This window comes from Grampus griseus, assembly GCF_964374135.1.
Source record: "Grampus griseus genome assembly, chromosome: 15".
NCBI lineage: Eukaryota > Metazoa > Chordata > Mammalia > Artiodactyla > Delphinidae > Grampus > Grampus griseus.
In genome coordinates this window covers 58509694-58533559 of record NC_139009.1, presented here as the reverse complement: position 1 = coordinate 58533559, position 23866 = coordinate 58509694, and the positions used below count along the sequence as shown (strand labels likewise).

General features: G+C 38.4%; 2 protein-coding genes across 2 annotated transcripts in view; both read right to left on the bottom strand.

Annotated features, from left to right (window-relative positions):
- Positions 1 to 992: 992 nt before the first annotated feature.
- SNRNP27 (small nuclear ribonucleoprotein U4/U6.U5 subunit 27) lies at positions 993 to 9246 on the bottom strand. Its single transcript, XM_082672725.1, has 6 exons — positions 9117 to 9246; positions 7994 to 8114; positions 6708 to 6820; positions 5821 to 5900; positions 2364 to 2428; positions 993 to 1401 (listed from the first exon to the last, which is right to left on the bottom strand). The coding sequence occupies exons 1-6, from the start codon at positions 9148 to 9150 to the stop codon at positions 1347 to 1349; spliced, it is 468 nt and encodes a 155-aa protein (XP_082528851.1). The 5' UTR covers positions 9151 to 9246; the 3' UTR covers positions 993 to 1346.
- Positions 9247 to 13597: 4351 nt separating this feature from the next.
- The window catches only part of GMCL1 (germ cell-less 1, spermatogenesis associated), a gene marked incomplete at its 5' end in the record, with an annotated part of 48267 nt that continues 37998 nt past the window's right edge, over positions 13598 to 23866 (bottom strand). The window contains 2 exons of the mRNA XM_082672624.1: positions 13598 to 15221; positions 21703 to 21790. Coding sequence (XP_082528750.1) covers positions 15093 to 15221; positions 21703 to 21790 — 217 coding nt within the window. The 3' untranslated portion in view covers positions 13598 to 15092. The remainder of the gene's footprint in view (positions 15222 to 21702; positions 21791 to 23866) is intronic.

The window sequence follows — 23866 nt, the reverse complement described above, 5'->3', positions numbered from 1 at the left end:
TTCCCCGACTAGGGATGCAACCTGCGCCTCCTGCATTAGAAGGCAGGGTCTTAACCACTGGACTGCTGGGGATGTCCTGGTGTTGTATTTTGGTTTTTTTTTTAACCCCTAAATAATCTACTCACAGCTTTAATTCTAATAGCAAATCATGGGAGGGAAGGCAATGTTCACCAATAAAGGATTAATAAATTATGGTACCACTATAACCAACTAGCTATTAAAAGGTAAGTTTTCAAAGAATTTATAAGAGCATTTAAAAAAATGTTCACAGTATGGGCTTCCCTGGTGGCGCAGTGGTTAAGAACCCGCCTGCCAATGCAGAGGACACGGGTTTGAGCCCTGGTCTGGGAAGATCCCACATGCCGCGGAGCAGCTAAGCCCGTGCACCACAACTACTGAGCCTGCGCTCTAGAGCCTGCAAGCCACGACTACTGAAGCCTGCGCGCCTAGAGCCCATGCTCTGCAACAAGAGAAGCCACCGCAATAAGAAGCCCGCGCACTGCAACAGAGAGTAGCCCCAGCTCGCCGCAACTGGAGATAGCCCAAGTGCAGCAACAAAAACCCAATGCAGCCAAAAAAAAAAGCTCACAGTACACGGGAGTATAAGGATTAGTAAAAGAGAGCGGCATAAACATTCTGATCTCTTTGGGTAGGGGCAAGAAATACATACCCATAGGAGCCTGGAAACACATATACCAAAATATTAATATTCTGGTGGTAGATTATTGGCTGATTTTTGGCTTTTTCCCCCTACTTTCTGATTTCTTCCAAGTTTTTTTTTTTTAATTTTTAAAATAATAAGCATGTATTACTTTTCTATTGGGGAAAAAATGGTATTTGGGGGGAAAAAACACAGAAGATACAAAAATCCAGTTATACTTTTTCATTCTTCTAATTTTTAAACTATAAAGAATCATGATATCTAAATCTAGGTATGAAAAAAGAAAACGTGTAGGGAGATTCTTTTACCTAGTAATAAAAGTATCAAATACAAAAGGGTAAAAATATTGCTTTATTTGAGAAACTTACTTCCAAATTACTCTTATGTGTTTTAAAAAGTCATAGAGAGCATCCAAGAAGAAGACATATACAGTTTCCATAGGAATAAGGAAAAAAAATGGGGTTGATGATTGCCCCAAATGAAATTTCCTAAAGGAAAAAAATGTAATATTTAACCTTTTTTTGAGGCAGGGTAAGTGAACTACACACATCATAAATAAACTTTTCTTACTTTACAAGGAGGAGGGACTGTGATCCTGTTTTTGATGCATATTAAATACAAAATACAAAATCCACTGTTCTCATCAAGATGAGGGGAAAAAAATCATTCTTCAATATTTCAATTCTCATGCAATGAAATCCAAAGGTCTGTTGAATCCACCTTTTCGATTCATGTACTGCCTATGATGAGAAAATTTATTGTCATTAAAAAAATTCTGGATTCGTCTTATAAAAGAACTAATCACTTGCTTCAGAAATTAAACCTATAAACCATTTTTAAAATGGCAGAGTCTAGGGCAAGAAGTATTCAAAGTTAAAATCCAAATAGAGGTATGGAAATATACTTTCAATATTATTTGGGAAGATTCTACAGACTTTAAAAAAATCAACTGAAAATCCATATTTATTTTAGGTAACGCTAAACACCTAGCTAGTTTAAGGAAATAGAGAAGAGTTTCAAAATACATACTCATCAAGCAAATCTGATTTCACACTGTACTAGTTCTCCCCATAAGACCTTAATTGAAGGTAATTTTACAATGGACTGTTGATGATTCTGGTACTTTAACTCACAGCAGTCTCAAATCACACTATTCATATTCTAAATTAATTGGAATATTAGTCTTTTATCAGTGATAAATGTAGACAGAAAGGCAATGTTTTAAGATGTCTTGACTTTTCCATTCATTGAGATTTCAAGTATGGATTGGTTTGTTCTGTGGTATTAATAAAATATACCTATATTTAACAGAAGGATACTTACAGTTGAAATCCTTATACAATCAAGTTAGGTAAATAATTCAAGAGGAATCTATTTTAAAACCTATAATTATAATGAAATTAAAGCCTAAAGACTTAAGACTATGTTATTTTGAAGAAAGAACTACTTAGAGCCCTAAAATATTTAAGCCAACTACCCTTCTTTATAATAGTTACTAGTTCACATGTAAATGGGAAACTATTTTAACATACAAGAATATAAACAAGGAAGGTTAAAGCAAGGGACAATATGGAAACTATTAAAGTAAGGAACTGTTTGGAAAACTGCTACATTTCCTACAAACATCATTATCCCATAAAAAATTCTTTCCCAAGCATATAATTTATATTAGTTCAAACATAATAATGGCAGCTATGCATACCTATACTTCCTCTTCTGAGACACATTTATGGCATAGGCATTTACAGAGCCATCCACCTTTTTCCCCTGGAGAAAAGCAAGAAACAAAAAACAAAACACACACACAAACGAGCAAACAACACACCAGAGAAAGAACATATTATATGCCTTGATCAAAGAGCTGCATCCCACAGACCCTCTTAAATGGCAAGATTCATTTAAGCATGAGGTAGTCCAATGAGTGAAAGAATTTTCAGATCCTGATGATATCCCATGATCTCCCAAGTGTTATAACTCTCTGTTCACATTTTTTATAGTCACACATAAGCAAATAAACCAATATTCAAACCAAAAAACACTCATGGTATATGTATTATATGCAAGACATACAGGGAAATTGGGTAGCAGAGCCTCACCTTTTCTGGTCAAAGAATTCTTCAAAACCAAATACAAGTTATGGATATTTTCTCTAGAAAAATCCATTCACAAAAATTTAACTTACGACCTTAACTGATGGCATTCTCAAATCAGTCACCATTCCTATCTAAATCCCATTTCTTACATAGGCCTTGAAGTTTTGATTTTTAAATCAAGAATCAGAATAACAGATGCTAATGTTGTATCACTTGTATCTCAGACTTTTTTTTTCCAGTAATTCCTTTATGGGTCTTTTGATTCAACCTGTTCCCCTTTCTGTTCCTCATGGCTGAATTGTCTTCCTGACCCCCATCCAATCTTCAACCATCTGGTTCTTATGCATCCTTCAAGGCCCAATTCAAATGATCCAGCTGCCAGGAAGCACCCTCTTCTCTAACTCCCATAGAATGTTAACTGTGCTTTCCTCACAATACCCTGCATTTTCTACTCTGCATGATCATGATGTATAACATCATATACATGATGTTATTTCCCATCAGACTGCAAGCTCATATGGAGCTTGATGGAGGGATATGGCTGTGAGTGACCTTTGCAACTGTCACATCCTAGGCTACTGCACTTGCAGGTACTCAGAAAATGACTGTTAAATGTATGAACACTGCCAGTTAATGCCACCATGAGTGCATGTGCAGGAACACACACATAACCTCCCTCCCCTATTATTACACATGGGCGTGTACCCTGTTTAGCATACTTATTAGATATCTGTGTTAGGCCAAAAAAAAGGATTCCTATCCACTGGCATGCACAGGTGAGGTATATATTTGAAGTTGAGCTAAAACAAGTATATTTGGTCTTCCTTTTCTATTCCTGTTTTCACTGCATTTTGGGGGCCGGGGGACTGAGTAAATTACTTAAGGTGTATTATTTTAACCTCCCAAGAATAGGAGGTAGGCATGACTTGGAAAAAAAAGTAAATGATGTTAACCTTTTTACTAAGTTCAATTACTAAAGGCTTTCTGATTTTTGAAAACTATTTGCAGAGTTGTATATTATTAGCTCTCCTCTCATTTACATGCTGGAATAGAAAATTATCCATTAATAAGCATAGCCAAACTTTGAAACTTTCTAGAATGCTAAAATGGAAGAGAAAATAAGTGACTACGTTGGCATATGAAGAGGTTCCACCATAGATTAATGATGAAATATCACAAGATACACATTACTGAAAAATACAAATGAGCTGAGAGACTTTGTAACTGATAGTCATGAAGCCAACTGCGTATGAATTAAATTAACATCCTTGTAGATGTCATTAAAAAAACAACTGACATCATTTGTTCTTGTGGTACTCCATAATTTTTATGGGATCTATAAATTCTCACTTAATTTCTCCTTTATACACAAACATTTAAAAGACTACATTTAAAAGTAGTGGCTCCATCTTTACATCTGATTCTCAGGAATTTCAAACATAATATCCGGCAACAGTAAAACCAAAAGAGAAAAGAATTCTAATAGTGAAGGTCCTTCACTATTCTAAAAACAATAAAATTTAGTTGTCTCATTTTGGAGATATTTTTATCCATATATTTACCCAATATATGTATTAATAAACCAGTTCACTCATAAAATGTTCTTTTGAATAACAAGTAAGGATTTGGTATATTCAGGAAAAAAACCTGAGACATAAACTGCATTAAATTCTAAAATGGGGTTCACATAACCATTTGTGAGAACAAGAGCGCATTCTTAATTTTCTCACCTCATAACAGTCATACCTCTGGTGCTCCTCTTAGGTCATACACTGTCATTTAAAAAAAATACATGGGAGCCCCACATAATCACATCAGTTAGAAAGAAACTCTTATAGCACCTGAGATTACCCCACTCCGTTCACAACTCAATGGAACACAAGATTAGGGGAAGTGGATTATTTTTGACAATTCTCCTCAAAAATTCCAACTTCATTTTGCAAAATTAAAAGGACTTAAAATTCTATAAAAGAAAGTTTTTAAAATATATTTTCTCTCTCTCCACACACACTCTCCCTGCCTATGCTTACTAGCTTCCTCTCTCTATCCTCCCTTCTCTCTTCATTCAAGTTCCTCTCTCCCTCCATCTCCCCTTTGCCGTACTTCCCTATCTCCCTATCTCTCTCCCCCCTCCCTCTCTTCATCTCCCACTCCACAATCCCTCCCGCTTTTGCCTCCCCTACTTCCTTATTCTCTCCAGGATTATGGTCAGGGCTAGAGAGCATTCAAACTCCTGTCAACCCCTCTTCTGAGCTATGAGATATGCATGCAACTACGCAATGCCATCTTTATCTGGCAGTTGCGCTTCGTTCTGTTTCACAGCATTTCCCCTTCCTATAATCCTTTCTTTGGTTAACCCTATCAGCCTGACACTTCAGAGTCATCACTGACTACTCACCTCCATCCCACCACCACTAACTCTGGTTCCTGAATGGTTCTCCATATTCCAGCCCCTCTTCTCAGTTCAGGCCTTCATCATCTCTCACTGCACGACAGCAGTTCTCTCAGCCTCCCATCCATGAAGCCCCAGATCATCATTCTAAAACACACGTATGTTACTCCCTTGCTTAAAAACCACTGCTTCCTCTCATCACCTAAAGAATCAACTCTAAGTTCCTCAGCATGGCTAAGGATATCACAAGCCTTCTGCGATTTGCCTCCCACCTCTATTTCTAGCCTCATTCATAGCCACCAGCCCACCAACATGCTTTCACTAGTCACTGAATTTGAAATTCCCACAATACTCTATGCTCTTTAATGCCTACATGGCATTGTCATGAGCTTTTCCCCCTGCTTCAAATCATCGTCCTCCTCTTCTTTGTCTGATCACCTCTACTGGCCCTTTAAGATCTAACTCAAATATCCCAGGCAAACACTCCCTGAATTCCAATGGCAGCTCACCACTTCCTTCTCTTTGCTTTCAAATCCCTTCACACATATAGTTACTGTCTTCTAACAAAAAACCTGTATCAATGAAAGAAATTACAAGTGATAGTAAAAGAATATGGAAAAATGGGACAGATCAGTTCAAATAAGAATACTTAACTGGTTACATGTTTTACTTACTTTTGTGGAGTCAAAGGAGGCAAATCCCATTAACTTCATCATTTCTATTTCTTCCTCTGTTTTGCCCTCCAAGTCTTCCTCTACAAAAATAAGTGACAAAATTTTAAACTCTATCATTCTATACATATAAAAAGAGAGGTGGCTTACCAGCAGAGAATACACTAAACAATTAGCTAAAGACTTGAGTTTAATGATAGAAATTCCTCAATTTGGATAGCATATAACTTAAGGGGCAAGGAAGGATTGCGCTCTCCTTCCTCCATCGTAAGAGACTGCTTAAAAGGACATGCTTGGGGGCTTCCCTGGTGGCACAGGGGATAGGAATCTGCCTGCCAATGCAGGGGACACAGGTTCGATCCCTGGTCCGGGAGGATCCCACATGCCGCGGAGCAACTAAGCCCGTGCACCACAATTGCTGAGCCGGCACTCTAGAGCCCACGAGCCACAACTACTGAAGCCCACGTGCCTGGAGCCCGTGCTCCGCAACAAGAGAGGCCACCATAATAAGAAGCCCACGCACTGTAATGAAGGGTGGCCCCCACTCGGCAACGAAGACCCAACGCAGCAAAAAATAAATAAATAAGTGTTTTTAAAATGACATGCTTGGAGCCTTTAGGAAGGACCATCTTTAATATCAGACAGAACACTAGTTTTGACGATACTTCCAAAATATAATATTCTCATGTTTTTAACTGTCCTTGTATCTAGAGCACCAGATAACCAGCAACTAAGGTACAACTAAAACAACATCTCAAAACTACATGCAATGAACACTATTAAAAACTTAATAGTTAAATGTTCAAAAATTATACTTTTATAATTTTATCATAACTAGTTATCTAAACATGGTTGTACTTTTCCTACAGTTATTTATCTAATAACATTACCAGTTATCTGACGTTCTTTGCTCTTTGTTTCTTTTGTTTCTTTCTTCTCCTCATCTCTTCTTTCTTTTAGTCGAGAAGGGGAAGGAGATGTGGATCTATGTCGTCTTGGGGATCTAAAATTTAATAAGTAAAAATGTCAGAAACAGAGACATACCGGCCACTTGTGCTGATGAGCACAGATATACATGAGTGCCTGCAAGGTAAAGGCTGAACAAAAGCCAGGCTCTAGAGCACCAGGAATTTGTTCCCCAAAGCAGAATGAGGGAGAAGGTTCTGCCTAGGCCCTGACTGTTAGCAAAAAATTATTTATTGTTTAATCATCAGTTACACTCAGTATAGCTAGGGCAAAAAAATTTTCTGTAAGGCAGAAAAAAGCAATGAAACAAACAAATGTGTCTGATGCTTATTAAGAATCAGAGTCCAAGGACTTCCCTGGCGGCGCATTGGTTAAGAATCCGCCTGCCAATGCAGGGGACACGGGATCGATCCCTGGGCCAGGAAGATCCCACGTGCCATGGAGCAACTAAGCCCGTGCGCCACAACTACTGAGCCTGCGCTCTAGAGTCCGTGAGCCACAACTACTGACACCTGCGTGCCTAGAGCCGGTGCTCCGCAACAAGAGAAGCCATCACAATAAGAAGCCTGCATGCAGCAACAAAGACCAAACGCGGCCAAAAATAAATATATAAATTTATTAAAAAAAAAAAAAAGAATCAGAGTCCACTTCTAAGATTCTTCCAAGATCTCACATTCTGTTTTTTTTTTTTTTGCGGTACGCGGGCCTCTCACTGTTGTGGCCTCTCCCGTTGCGGAGCACAGGCTCCGGACGCGCAGGCTCAGCGGCCATGGCCCACGGGCCCAGCCGCTGTGCGGCATGTGGGATCTTCCCGGACCGGGGCACGAACCTGTGTCCCCTGCATCGGCAGGCGGACGGACTCTCAACTACTGCGCCACCAGGGAAGCCCTCACATTCTTGATTATATACTTGAATAAATTATTATCACCAAAAGTAAATAAAAAAAGCAAGACAAAAATACAAAACACTTATTTCTTACTCTTGCTAAGTGCTTTTCATGTATTATTTCTCATTTACTCCTCACGGCAACTCTACTATGTGGAATGTTATCAACCCCATTTTATCAATGGGAATGTTAGGTTTAGAATAAAGTGGGATAAAGTTCCCCTCATTTCATGAAATCATAAGTGCCTTTGTAAGTGATAACAACAGAGTCAAGCGCAGCGACTACAAAGCTGTGGTAAAACTTCTGGTTATTTTCTGCACTTACCTGGAACGTCTTCTGTGCGGGGATCGAGAGCGGCTTCTTCTCCGGTCTCGCTCTCGGGACCGGGACCTTTCTCGGCGCCTGCGTTCTCTCTCTCGGGAGGTGGACCGGGACCGCCTACGCTCTAATATAAATACAAAATTGTAGAGCCGAAAATTACCTCCAACATCTACTGGATGCTGCGCCGACCAATAGTAATATAATGCGCGCCATTTCTAGATGTCACATTAAAAAAGTAAAAAAGACGCATGAAATTAATTTTAAAAGTATAGATTTAACCCAATATATCCAAACTATTAGCATTTCAACATGTGCTCATTATAAAAAAATGGACACTTTATTCTTTCTTTTTTCCGCATTAAATCAAAGAAATCCGGTGTGTATTCGACTTCAACAGCAGCTCTCAATTCCGATTGAGAACATGTTAAGTGCTCAATAGCCCTTTGTGGCTCGAGGGCTCATTTAACTTTTAAGATCAACCCTGATTAGCTGAAGATGATAAAAACTAACGAGGGGGCAGAATCGAGGGACTACCTGACATCTCCCGATCCAAGTCCTGGCTTCTCTACCTCTCACTGCCCACTTCATGGGCCAGAAGACATTACGAGGTGAGCTTACGAGGTGAGCTCCCTGCACGCAAACTCCTAACCATCGATTTCCCTACTATTAACTAGGAAGGAAACCCTGAGCATTTAAGAACCTGGCGGTATCACATGCTGAATGTTACGCAGTGTGGCATCAATTCTCACTTTAGTTTTTAAAGGTAAGCAATATTACCCCCAATGTCTAATTACGGGAACTCGGACGCAGGAAGGCTGAATGACTTGCAATCGGTTACCCAGAAATGAAGGGAACCGTGGCCTGACTCTACATTCCCCAGCCACAAGTACAACAAAAGTTACTGTATGAGGGTGACAAAGGGTCGGCGAAACCCCAACTTCGGAAAAAAACTGCCTTCAAATCCGAGGGCTGAAACGTGTAGGGCCCAGGTCTTCGTTCCCCATCCACCCCCTCTCTTCTCCTCCTGAGAAAAGGTCCCCCCTCTCCGCGGCCCTTGGACTGGGAACAAAATGGGGGACGGGTCTTCGACCGAGCCCCAGACCCTCAGAACTGCTTCTGGACTCACCCCTTCGCGGGGACCGGCTGCGGCTGCGACCCATTCGGAGTCCTCCCCAACCTCACGCCGCCCCGGAAACGACTGCGCAACAACTTCCGGGAGGGCGGAGAACTGAGCTTTCCCTGCAGCCTGGGAAGCGTCGAAACGAGTCGCCAGGGTTCCGGCTTCTAAGGAAGGCGGGCGGTGGTGCGCTTGCGCAGAATCACGCGGCCCAGGCCCGATGCCCCCCTCTTCCGAGCCCGGAGTTTTCGCTGAGAGCAGAGTTATCCTGTCTGCTCTTTCAACCCCCGTTTCGAGGTGGCTTCCCCATCTTCTTTGTCCACGGTGGGCGTTAAAATGTGTTGCCTGATGTTATTATAGAAATGTCTGGAAAAAGCCATATATAAACCACCCTAATACAGTTCTTATTCCTCCCCACCCCCCATTTTTCTTTCCGACTGTCTTGTCCACATGCATAAAATATTTCATACCAAACCAATTGTAAACACAGCATACGCAAATAGTTTTAAGTCCACCCGGGGAAGAACTAGGGTGGGTCAGGAGGCAGAGGGGGAAAGGGGAAATAAAGTATGGTTGAGAGCTTTTATTGAGTTTTGTGGGAGGGAATAGCAGAGGCTGGGAAGCAGGCTAAGTAGGTTTAAGACTGACTAGTTTGAATAATTACAGCGGGCCTTGGGATTTAGGGGCTGTCCAGAGCTGTTGTTACCTGGCCCTGGGGTCATTATAGCAGAGGAAAAATGCCTTGGCTTGTGAGCTCGATAAAGGAGGTGGTTGGAGAGTACGGGCTTTCCCCTGGCTGGTTTGCATATGAAAGGCACACTCAGAAGGGGAGTCTTTTGCTATCTCTAGAAATTAGCTAGCCCTGGGAAGGGCAGTCTCAGCAAGGCCCCAGATGTCAAAACCGCAGAAAATGAAAGAAATAAAGGCATGATTAATACAATTATTCACACAAATGTTTATTGCACACCTATGTGCCAGAGGATTTAATCAATGAAAAAAACAACTCTGCTCTTGAGTAGCTTGCAGTCCAGTGAGGGATACAGTGTCAAGATGCACTGAGAGGGGCAGAACAAGATATTATGAGTGCACATAAAGTGGGTACCTAACTGGTTTGAGGGGAAAGCTTCTCAAGAAAAGTTTCCAGGAGGAAATGATGTCCAAACGAGACCTTAGGGATGAGTAGAAATTAGCCAGGTCAAATGGGGTGATTTCTGTGGTGTGGACAGGTGGAAGAGATTGTCTGGGCAAAGGAGACTGCATATGCCAGGGCAAGAGGCAAGGGAGCAGACAGGCTAAAAGTAGAGAACTAAAGAAGTATGGCAGCCACCTAGGCAGCAAGGAGTGAAATGTACAGACAAGACTAGAAACCTTGTAAGCTATGGTAGAGTTATCCTGAGGCAAAAGCAATAGCCTTTGAAGGGCTTTGAGGACCGGAGGGAATCCCATTTGCGTTTATTCAGAGAACACTTTGGGTAACTGGAGACTTGACTACAGGGGGAGACACCTAGGGAGGATGGTACAATAATCTAGATTGGAAACTCCAGTGGCCTGTACTAGAGTGTTACCAGTAGGTAAGGTGAAAAGTGGCTGAATTTGAGAAGTAATTGATAAAACTGGAAAAACTTGATTTTTGGAGGCAGAGAATGATAGAATTTTAGATTCAACAATGACATCCAGGTTTCTGGTTTGTGCAACTGGGTAGATGGTAGCATCATTTGCTAAGGTACATAATGTAAGTTTTGGGTAAAGACCATATGTTCAGATCTTGGACATACTAATCCGAGGTGCCATTCTGAACATCCAAAAGGAGATGCCAACTAGATGTGTTATCTGGAGCTTGGAAGAGAGATCTAGGCTGATTTTTTGATTCCAAAAAAAGGAATCGTCAGAACATAGATGTTCATTTGAAGCCATGAGAGTGCATGAAACCACCCCGGGGAGGCTGAGAGAAAAGGGCCTGGAGACAGCTAGAGGAAGAACCCCAAAATGAGACTAAGGGGGAGCCAGAGAAAGAGAAGGAAAACCCATTGAGTGTGAGGTCAGAGAAGTTTTAAGAGAAGGCTGCTGTTTTTAAGGAGAACAAAGCAGTTAATTTTAAATGTTAAAAGGAATGGGAAAAAAAACCCACATCTAACCTAAAGGATTTAGCAACAAAGTCTTTGCTGACTCAGTTTTAGTGGAGTTGGGTTGTGAATGGCTTTTGCAGTGGAGAGAGAACTTGTATAACCTTTTGTGGTTTTTTTTGGCTGCACCACACGACTTGTGGGACCTTAGCTCTGCCACCAGGGATCGAACCCAGGTCCATGGCAGTGAAAGGCAGTGAAAGCAGAGTCTTAACCACTGGACCACCAGGGAATTCCCTGCATAAAACCCTCTTGAGAAGTTTGGCTTATGCAGGGCAAAATATGGCAGTGGGTGGAGGTAAATGTAGAAGGTTTTTCAAAGATGGGAGAAACTTAAGCATGTTTAAAATATTGGTGTGAGTATAGAGGGAAAAAAAGCAAAGTACAGAAGAGAAAGAAAAAAACCAAAGGAGTAAGTTTCCTAAAGGGACAGCCCTGAGATTAACCATAGGCAGGAAAAGAAGTGGTATGTCTCTAAGTGGCTCCTCCCCCTTTAAGATGTGGGATAGAACTGTATTCTGCTAGGGCTTCCTTATTTACTGATCAAGTTGCCCGCTCTCAGAATGCAGATTATCCAGCACTGTATCTGGAAGAAAAATCCTGTTTTCAATACCTGAGTTTCTCTCATTCTAATGGCCATTTTAATGGGTTTTGAGTGGAGTAGGGCTGGGGTACTGTCAACACTTGTAATCACACTGGCTTATAACTTCCCTCCCCAACCAGACAGCAATTTTTCAGTAAAGGCAAGCTGTAAAGTATGTATGTACTCTACATAAGAATCAACATTAACCACCTGTGATTCCGGCAAATGTACTATTTTTAGCCTTGGTTAAACTTTGTTTTACCTCTTCTAGTCCTATTTTATGTAAAATCACCAGCTTTTACAAAAGTATCCTACTTGATCATTACAAATGGATGCACGTTGTTGAGTCAGTAATTTCCCCCCTAATTTAGATGCAGTCTGACCACTAGTTAACAGTGATTGATGATGTTTGAGGTTTTTTTGCTTTTGTATCCCTGTACCGTGGACTTTGGGAAGAACTGCAAACTCTGTGGTTGGGATGAAACTGTACAATGACTTTTGTTTTTGAATGTAGTCAAGTGATTTAGGTACACATTGCTTGAAATTATGATTCAACACATCGTTCTAGGTGATTGACAAGTTATCTACCATTTGCACCCCTGGCTCTATTATCCTTTCTATTCTTTACATGGGTTCATCTTTAAGTGAATGTAACTCCTGACATAGTTTCAGCGTTAACAGTCCAATATTCTAGATCACCTTTGTTGGACAGAACTTTCTGCAATGATGGAAATATTCTATATCTGCACTGTCCAATACAGTAGACACTAGTTACATGTGGTTAACTAAGCACTTACAATGGGTCTAGTGTGATTGAGGAAGTAAATTTTAATAAGTTTTATTTAATTTTAATTAACTTAAATTTAGAAAGCCAAATTGACTCTTGGTAACCCTAATTTTGCATTTGATGTTGAAATCTGCTCATTAATGATGGCAATGAATCCTATTTAAAGACTTGAAATGTGATAAAATGTTGGCTGCTAAACACTTGGTTAAAAAGCTAATGACTACAACATTCATTTAATTTTGCCTACCTTGCTAAGGTTCAAGCCAAATTTATTTAAGAAAAAAAAAAAAGGAAAGGTACACTCATATCTCTCTTTAATAATTTAGCATGGAACTCTAGAACATTTTCTCTTAAGGACCTCTTCTTTACTGATAGCCAAGTAAAAATAATTATTAGGGGGTAAATATTGTTTTCTAGCCCTTGCAGCTTAAAAAAAGACTTGGCAAAGGTTATAAGGCAAAAGCTGACAAACACCTTCATATATAGTAGTTTATATGATACTTCAGCTGACACTTTTAATACTTTATTGAAAATATTCCAATTATAAAGAATGAAAAGTATGCAAACATTAAAGTATTTGGTAAGAAAACAAAAGCAGATCTTTACTATCAATGTGAAGTACTAGCTGACAATTACCAGTTCCTCCAATGAGAACACAACCTACTTATGACTGAACAAATATTTATTTTATGTGTGAATGACATAAGCAATTTGGCCAGGAAACAAAGAATGGACAGGAACCATATGTAATTCCAATTTGATTAATTCATATAAGTGAAATGAAATAATGTTACTCACTAATATACTCAAATTTTAAGTATCTTTACTCCCAAGATTTGGAAAAATTCAATTATTCAAAGAATTCAATTTCTTTGGTATTTATTTATATTTTTTAATATGTAAGGGTGAGGAACCTCTGATGTTACCATAGATAGGAAAAAAACAAAAGCATCTCATGGAAGAGATATATAGTTATAGCCAAATACAAAAACAAGAAATGAAGCCTCAATACAGCCAAATTATTGGATTTTTTACTACAGTTCTAGGGGTGGAGATAGGGAAGGCATTTAAAAGCTTCCTTTAAATTTACCATGAGGATGAATTTTGAAAGGACAAAAGTGATTTATGAATCTATGGACATATCACTAGGGAAGAAAAACTAGCAATAAATTCTAAAAGTTAAATCTAATTGGAAAAAAATCTAACTTGGAAAAAAAATTCTGGTTTCAACTCATTTTTTTATTTTGGTCATTTTATATAATAGCTGATTCTTTTTTCCAAATGAGTATTTATTTGTACAGATACACAAAAGTAATTCCCATTTTTCTTAAAACATACTAAAAATATACATTAACCACAAAAAGTACTCACTTTGACTGGAAAGACAATGAGCATGGCTATTTTCAAAACAGCAGTAAACACAAGAAACCAACATATATAAATCATGACAAATGTACATCTCATTTTTGACAAAAATAAGTTCTATTTGTATATTAATGTTTTATTATCAGCTTCTATATGATATCCTCCGACCTTATTTACATTTACTATGAGATTTCTAATAGCATGTGTAACTCAAAGGCACTCAATTCAGAGGTTATAAAGTCCTGAGCTTAAGTAGGAAATAGAATTCCCAATTTAAAAAATTTGAACATAAATAAAAAGATCACAGAATATGAGAATGTTTAAAGTGTAATATTTGGTACATAAATAATCTGTGACCTAATAATAGAGTTGTACAGAATGTCAAAGAAAAGACCATGTAAGGCAAAGGAATATCCTCAGAATCCAACTGATTTTCTCCCCCATCCAAGTTCATTTGAAAGTCTGAACCTGATTTTTTTGTTGTTAAAATCTTAGTAAAGCTAAATATCAATAAAAAGCAAAATAAAATAGCATGAAAATGTTTAATTTAAAGAAAAAGTTCCTCAGTCTTCAAAACCATGAAAAAAAATTTTAATGATTAAAAACATATATAGATTGGAAGAATATTCGACTAGGAGGAGGAATCATAAAGAGCAGTTGAAAAAATTAAAGGACAGCTTTAAACACACCAACTGAAACAGCATTTATAATTGGCCAAATTATTCCTTTAGCATTCTTTTAGCCAAATAAAAATAAAACTTACAGATGGATAATCGAGGTTCACTAACATTAGGTAGGATCAAAGTTCAAGCTAAAAATTAACTCTATATTTGGTTGCAGAGAAATGTGAAATTTACCTACGGCAATTTTCTACTGATGCCAAATTAAAAAGATGAGTCGACATCTTTATAACAAACGGTTTGACAGATATTTTCTTGGCTTTAAAATGTTTTTTTATATATGCATAGAAATATAATGAGGATAAGAATAGTCTTCTGTATTATCTGAACAGTTCATAAGGCCTTTGTCACTGTTAGTCACCTTAGATGTGAATATCTGCAGGGCCATTAAATTAAAGCTGGCCAAAAAAGTTTACAAAGTGCTACTGTTTCCAGCTGATGAGATCCTCAGTTTTCTGGATTTTCTGGATGGTGATTATTTTCAGTTCTTTTTTCTGGCGATATATACAGGAAGTTACAGCAGATATATAAAGGGAAGATCAGAAGCCTGCTGTCCAAGTTCATCACTACTTGTTCCTATAAAACAAATTTGTTGCTTTAATAATAGTAATATTATCAAAATAAAACAGAGAACCAAACTATTGAATTGAGTAAACTGAAGGTTAGTATGGTGGTTAAAAGTATGCATCTGGAGTCTGAGAGTCACTGCTCAAATCTCAAAACTCCCACCCACTAGCTGTGTGACCTTGGGCAAGTCACTGACCTTATCAACTACAGCTTCCTTACTGTAAAAGGGGACAATAAGAGTACCTACCTCATATGATTACACTGAGGATTAAATGAGACAATGCACATAGAGGGCTCACAAAGCCAGTTATATATTAAGTAATAAATAACGGTAGTAATTTTCATTACTGAAAAATTTCTAATCAAGTAACTACATATTTTATGAACAGATACAGTGCACAAATACACACACTTCTCATTTGGCTTCAACGTCTGATGGTCTTTATGTATAGCAAATACTTGGGATGAAGGTGGGGAGTCATTATTATCACCAATAAGCATGGTTCCCACTCTTGTCTAAGATTTCCCACTGTCTCTAATGCAAACACGTTATTTGTCTCTTGGAACCTAAAATACATTATCATGTAAAATCAGTTTCAGGTTCAGTTACATGAATACACATGAGAACGACCTGAAATTCCACAGAGACAGGAGTTGATACTACACCTGAGAGTGACGAATGGAACCCTCACTCACTCAGTGCTACAGATCTCTGGAACCCTTTACCAGCAGTATTTGGTGAACAGAATAAATCCTCAGAATATAAGCCGTAGCACTGACATGAGAACTCCTACTTTTTAAATACTTGGATACTGAAATAATATGCATTAGTTTCACCTTTATACATTTTGGAGAATATACTATTAAAATACTGTTTAAATCTAGAATTTAAAATTTTTAACTGAAGCATGTGCTCCTGCAATGAAGAGGGACTAAAACTGCAACATTTGAGTGATTGACAAAGGCTCAACTGGACACAGCTTGTGTTGGGGGAGCAGCAAGATAAATTTGGATAAAGAAGGTAGGGAATAGAAATGTGACACACACACACACACACACACACAATCTCTATGTTCTCCAAAATGGGCAAAGTGGTTTTTTTTTTTTTTTTTAAGTTAGTGAACAAAATGGATACGATGATAGGTCAGGTGAAGCAATCACCTGGGCTGATGGTGCTAACAGGGTTAAGCAGAGAGCAATTATGTCAAATCATAGTTGATCTTTAGATGCTTGAGTCACCCTGGACTAGTCAACATTTGTAGCAATAACCTGAGTGAAGGCACATGTACTAAGTTTGTTGAGGACATATGCTTTGACGATATGTGTATCTGATGACAAAAGCAAGATTCTCTACCACGACCAAACAAAGACTCCAAGGAAGATTAGCATTCTGGTATCTGAATATAGTTAAGGTTGGTGGGGGAGAGTAGATCAAAGGGCCAACTCTGGGAAAAGAAGGGATCCATGCGGACATCACTTGGGGGCTGAATGGACATACCCAATTTCTGAATATTGAACTGTATTAATCCCCATTTCCCCTCCCCAAACTAGACAGATCTAATTCTAGCTTCATCAAACCTTTAACTCCACCTGAGGGCTCAATTTACACCTACATTTGCATTGAAGCATCTTTATAGAAAAGCTCCATTTTCCTTCTTCCACTATGCAGTGGAAGCGGTGAAGTCTACACATCACAGCATCAGAGTGGTGGTATCTTCCTGGGTTTTCATCTCTGTTTCCAGACCGTTATTTCTATCTTCTCTGCTTTTCTGAGGCTCATGCTACTTACCTGTACTATAGCTCTATTACTGCCCTACATTCTATTTATAGGTCTAAGTTCCAGGATCCATACATCCAATTCCCTACTAGAAATCTTCACTTAGACATAAAGCAGCTCAAATTCAAATCATCAGCTACTGAATACTACCTATTCTTTCCTTTCTTTCTGTGCCATCTATACTTTCACCCTTGCAATTGGCTTTGATTCCCCATCCCAGCTCTTACATGTCTCACCAGGTTACTTTTTTTGCCCACCCCTTAAAGACCAGTGTTCCCTAGGTTTCCCTCCTGTCATATTCTTGACATATTTTCCTGTAGCTTATCTCATCCAATCATTATTTCTAGCCCAGGCGTTGCTTATAAACTCCAGACCCATTTATCCACTGGTCTATCAAATTCTCACCTCAATGCCTTCAAATTAAATATGCTTTAAACTGAATTCATCATCTCTTCACCCTCACTTTAAGTCATGTTCATTTTCCTTCCTATAATTCAAATATCGGTAATTATAGGACGGATTATTATTACCACTATAATTAAGTTGCCCAAGTCACAAAACCAGGTACTATCTTTGACTTCTTTGTCCTCACCCTCACACATACTTAAGCACCAAATTTTATCAATTGCACCCCTTTATTTCTAGAACCCATCAACATTTCTTCATCTTCATTGCTACCTTCCATAAGGTTCTCACCATTTTTGATCTGGATTATAGCAATAGCTTCTAAATTGTCTTCTGCCACTATCATATATCATATTTCTAGTCCTTCTTACACATTTCTGAGAGATCCTTCTATAGTGCAAGGATTAAAGTTAGCATAGTCCTGTAAGAGGGATAGTTTTAAAATAAATATATAAAAATCACTAGCTTTCCTATAGTCATCAAAAACTATTTATAAAGGATTCATTTCATGTTAGTAATTAAAATATAAAATACCTAGCATTATACTTCCAGGAAACATATAAGAATAAATACGGGGGAAAACTAAATTTTAGAGATGTAAGGGAAGACCTGATTAAATGTAGAAAATACCATATTCCAGAAGGGAAGATATCAATTTCTCACAAATTACTTTATATTTAACAGTATATAGCAAAACCCTCATAGGATTTTTTGAGAGGAAACTGGACAAAATGATTCTATACCCCATACAGAAGAATAATCATGCACAAAGAACCCAGGGATTTTTGAAAAGAGAAGGGTGAAGGTGAATTTGCATTACTGGTAATAAAATTCTTTTTAAATTGAGTCTAATTAAAACAAAGCATTATTGTCTCCACAATAAAATCAGTAAAACAGAAATCTCAGAAATGAAACCAAGTATATAAGGCCTTACAGTATATGATAAAAATGGCATTTCAAACACATTGACACATCTGATACACTTTAGATGTATCAAAATACTCCAATGAAAAAATAAAAGGAATAGGAAAAAAACCCAGATGACTATATAATCCCAGTTAGAAGGCCTAAATAGCACATCAAAAGAACTCATTAAAGGAAGAGATTGATAGACTGTTTCATGAAGGGTGAAAGATAAATTACAAAAATGGAAAAAGTATAGCATATCACAAAGTTATTATTCTTAATATATAAAAGGTGTTAAAATTAACAAGAAAACAAACACCTTAATTAAAAAAAACAAACTGTCAATTTACACAATATGTTCAATAAGTAAAAAAAAATATCAGAAACCAAACAAATGAAAACTAAAATAAATGATTTGTTTCCACTTATTATATTGGGAGAAGGACTAGAAAGAATGATACACTTTGTTGCGTATGCTCTCCTGTACTACTGGAGGGAGTGTAAGTTGACAGTAGTTTTGGAGGGCAATTTGGCCATTAGAAAATATATACACCGGGCTTCCCTGGTGGCGCAGTGGTTGAGAGTCCGCCTGCCGATGCACGGGACACAGGTTCGTGCCCCGGTCTGGGAAGATCCCACATGCCGCGGAGCGGCTGGGCCCGTGAGCCATGGCCGCTGAGCCTGGGCTCCGCAACGGGAGAGGCCACAACAGTGAGAGGCCCGCGTACCGCAAAAAAAACAGAAAAAAGAAAAAAAAGAAAATATATACACCATTTATTTGACAAGAACTCCACTTTGTGGAATTCATCTTCTAAAAAATCAGAAAAACATATAAAGATACATGTACATTTTTTATAATAGTGAAAAAGAATCAACTTTATCCAAAAAAGCATTATTTAAATTATGGTATATCTAAAATAAGTCTTATGCAGTTATAAAAATGATGTTGTGGATATATATTGACAAGAAAAGCTATCTATATACAACAAAGTGGAAAAAGAGCAGGCTACAACATAGTTAACAGTAAGATAAAATTTTGGAAAAAAGATATAGGCGATGAAAAAAATATCAGCGGTGTCATCTCTCAGTGGACTATGTATGATTTTTTTCTGCTTATTTTTATTTTCTATTTTTCTATAACAAACGTCTATAAGCTACATAAAACACATATGCAACCCCCCAACTAAAATCCTTCCATAGCTCTCTAACAGAGCTCAGGAAAAAGTCCAAACTCCATCCATAGCCCATCATGCCCTGGCTCTACACCTACTGAACCCTTCCTCTTCCAAACCTCTCCATTCCTTGAATGACCCATGTGCTGCCTTGCCTCTATCTTTTTAAATTTATTTATTTATTTAATTTTGGCTGCGTTGGGTCTTCGTTGCTGCGCGTGGGCTTTCTCTAGTTGCAGTGAGTGGGAGCTAATCTTCGTTGAGGTGCACGGGCTTCTCATTGAGGTGGCTTCTCTTGTTGCGGAGCACAGGGTCTAGGCGCACGGGCTTCAGTAGTTGTGGCACGTGGGCTTAGTTGCTCCATGGCATGTGGGATCTTCCTGGACCAGGGCTTGAACCCGTGTCCCCTGCATTGGCAGGTGGATTCTTAACCACTGCGCCACTAGGGAAGCCCCCTTGCCTCTATCTTACTCATCATCTGAGGCTTGGTTCAGGTATCCATTCACTTTTCAACTTGTCCAGAAGAGGTTTTCCCTGAACTGTGTCTCTGCCCCTCCCCCAATAACCACACCTGTCCCCAACCCCACAGTAAAGGTTAGAGATGTCTCCCTCAACGTTACACTCTCTTTGAGCCCATCCCTCTCCTTCTACTTAGCTATATGAGCTCCTCTTTATTTCCTCCACTCCTAGCATAGAACCTAGCATGAAGTAGTAGGGACACAAATGTTTGCTGAATGAACAAATCAAGGAACACTAGGAATACAACTACTATCTTGGCCTGGTGCTTTTTAATTAAGTCTCTGGCTGCTTTGAGCCACGACAATTCTTTTTTTTTTTTTTCCAGTATGCGGGCCTCTCACTGTTGTGGCCTCTCCCACTGTGGAGCACAGGCTCTGGACGCGCAGGCTCAGTGGCCATGGCTCACGGGCCCAGCCGCTCCACGGCATGTGGGATCTTCCCAGCCCGGGGCACGAACCCGTGTCCCCTGCATCGGCAGGCGGACTCTCAACCACTGCACCACCAGGGAAGCCCCGACAATGTTTTTTAATGAAGTTCCAAGTTGAAGGTAAACATAGATATTGTCCATGCAGCTCAAGAGGGTGAGAGGGACCAACAGAGAATTCCAATGGAGGCAGATTTGAATCTTCTTACGTACCTACCCTCTCACTTACACCTACCACACAACAGAGCTCCCTCTCACTAAGAGTTCCAACAATGGTTGAGGAGCCTCTATAAGAATGCTGTTAAAGGAGTTCTCATACAGGGTAGGTGAGGTCAGAACTATCACTTCAAGGTTCCTTGCAGTGCTAAATTTTGATGTTTTATGAGTCTCTTCAGTCTGAGGAAAACTGCTAACTTCTAATAATTTATGTGAACCATAGGCTCTAAACCCTTTATTAAAACAGTATGTCCTTTGGAATGGTGGTTAGCTTTACTAGAAATAAACATCCTTGATTTTTAACAGCTCTCGTTTTACTTTTTGAAACTGGTTTACTTTTTCATCATGACATTTTGAAACTTCTACATGCATGTGATTTATGAAAAAACAAATGGCTTTAGAGATAATTTTGGGAACATTACAGACATCTGTCATTTTAGAAACCTACTGTGCTAGAGGATAATGTTCACTTAATATCTAGGAGCTATGGAGATATACTGGATTGTCTTTAAGATATGTTATTACTGTATAAATAAATGAACACATGGAGAAAACAATTAAGATTCATAACTTTGTGAAGATCATGTTCAGGATGAATAATTATTTCCTTATTGTCAGCTCTGCCCCTCAAATCAAATTGGTTTTCTTTTTTTTTTTTTTTTGGTATGCGGGCCTCTCACTGTTGTGGCCTCTCCCCTTGCGGAGCACAGGCTCCGGACGCGCAGGCTCAGTGGCCATGGCTCACGGGCCCAGCTGCTCCGCGGCATGTGGGATCCTCCAGGACCGGGGCACGAACCCATGTCCCCTGCCATCGGCAGGCGGACCCTCAACCACTGCGCCACCAGGGAAGCCCTGTTTTCTTTTTATTATTATTGTTTTTGGTCTTAGTTACACTTCTGGTAGAATGGAGTAAATTATGCAAAAGTGAACATGGTACTTCCATACTTACCTTCAAAAAATTCTCAAACCAATCTTTAAATCAAACATTAAATCTACTTAAGAATTTTCAAAAGAGGAGTCAAAAGGCAAATACTATAATGAAAAAATTAACAGAAAAGTAATCAAACATACCTGGTCCTTTTCAAGTGTAAGTATTTGATAGCCAGTTGTTCTACTACATATTAGTTTTCCACTACTATCAAAAGAAGCCAAACGTAATCTAGAATTAAAAACACACACACACACAAAAACTAATGATTTTTTAAAGCACATATCAATTTAAATAAGCCCTACCTTACTTTAATAATTACTTTTTTCTTCCATATTCTTTTAATTTTTTAAAATCTTTAAGTCTTTTATTTGTTAAGAATTTAAAGTCTTTTCAAACTATAAACTGATTCCATTTAGATTTACAAGTTTGTGCTGTATCTATATCTGAGATATAAAAGCTTGTGCTATATCTATATCTGAGATATAAAAATAATTTGTAAGTATGCCTTTAAAAATTAATTAATTAGGTTACAGCAGGTCTTAGTTGCAGCACATGGGCTCCTTAGTTGTGGCATGAGAACTCTCAGTTGCAGCATGCATGTGGGATCTAGTTCCCTGACCAGGGATCGAACCCAGGCCCCTTGCATTGGGAGCATGGAGTCTTAGCCACTGCGCCGCCAGGGAAGTCTCCAAGTATGCCTTTTTTATTGTGATAAAATATACATAAAATTTACCATTTTAACCATTTTTAAATGTATAGTTCTTGGCATTCAACACATTTCACACTGTTCTGTAGTCATCACCTCCATTCATCTCTAGAACCTGTTCTTCTTCCCCAGCTGATACTCCATACCCAGTAAACATGAATTCCCCATTTCCCCTTACCTCAGCCCCTGACAATCACCATCCTACTTTCTGTCTCTATAAACTTGTCTACTGTATGTACCTCATGTAAGTGGAATCATACAGTATTTTTGTTCTTTTGTAACTGGCTTATTTCACTTAGTGTAATGTCTTCAAGTTTCAAGCTGACATGTTATAGCACATGTCAGAATTTCCTCCCATTTTAAGGCTGAATAGTATTCCATTGTAGGTATACATCACATTTTGTTTTTCCGTTCATCTGTCAATACCTGGGTTGCTTCCACCTTTTAACTGTTGTGAATAATGTTGCTATGTGTACAAATATGTTTGAGTCCTTGCTTTCAATTCTCTTGGGTACATAACCAGAAGAGGAATTCCTAGATCATTTTGGTAATTCTATTTAATTTTTTGAGGAGCTGCCACACCATTTTCCACAAACTAAGCACCATTTTACATTCCTACTAGCAATGTACAAGGGTCTAATTCCTCCTCATCTGCACCAACACTTTTGTTTTGTTTTTGATATTAGCCATCCTAACGGGTGTGAGGTGGTATCTCACTGTGGTTTTGATTTGCATTTCCCTTATGATTAGTAATGTTGAACATCTTTTCATGTGCTTATTGGTCATTTGTGTATTTTCTTTGGAGAAATGTTTATTTAAGTCCTTTGCCCATTTTTGAATCAGGTTGTTTTTTTGTTGGGGAATGTTAGGAGTTCTCTATATAGTCTTATCAGATATACAGTTAGCAAATATTTTTTCCCATTCCATGGGTTGTTTTTTCACTTTGTTAAGTGTCCTTTGACACACAATTTAATTTTGATGAAGTTCAACTTTTTTTGTGGTTGTTGCTGCCTGTGCTTTGGTATCATACTGAAGAAATCATTGTCAAATTCAATGTCATAAAACTTTTCCCCTGTTTTCTTCCAAGACTTCTTTTATGGTTTTAGCTCTTATGTTTAGGTCTTTGATCCATTTTGAGTTAATTTTTGTGTATGGTATAAGGTAAATATATGACTTTTAAATAATCCGTTCATTAAGCTATTTTCCATTTTGTCAGCATCCTCTCCAGAAAAATATTGCCAGCTCAACTATTAGGCGAAGTTGGACATCTGAAATCCTATAGAAAGTTAAGGAAAATACCAGACATGTTTTCCTCTAAGAATACCTTGTTGTATTTCCAGTTTAGACCTTTTATTTTCTAGGAATAGCAGCAAGGCAACAGCTTCAAGCCCAGTATCAATCCTACACCATTCATATTCCAGCCCATTCTTTCTTCCTGACATACTAGATCTGGGTCTTTTAATTTTGATTATTAATACATTTTGTAGGAATGGAGCTTTATCATTTCCTTGCAGTTTCATATATATTGTATCTTACCAAAGTTCTACTATTGTTGGTGTAAATTATGGTTTTATTTCATTTCTTATAGTTCTTTTAGA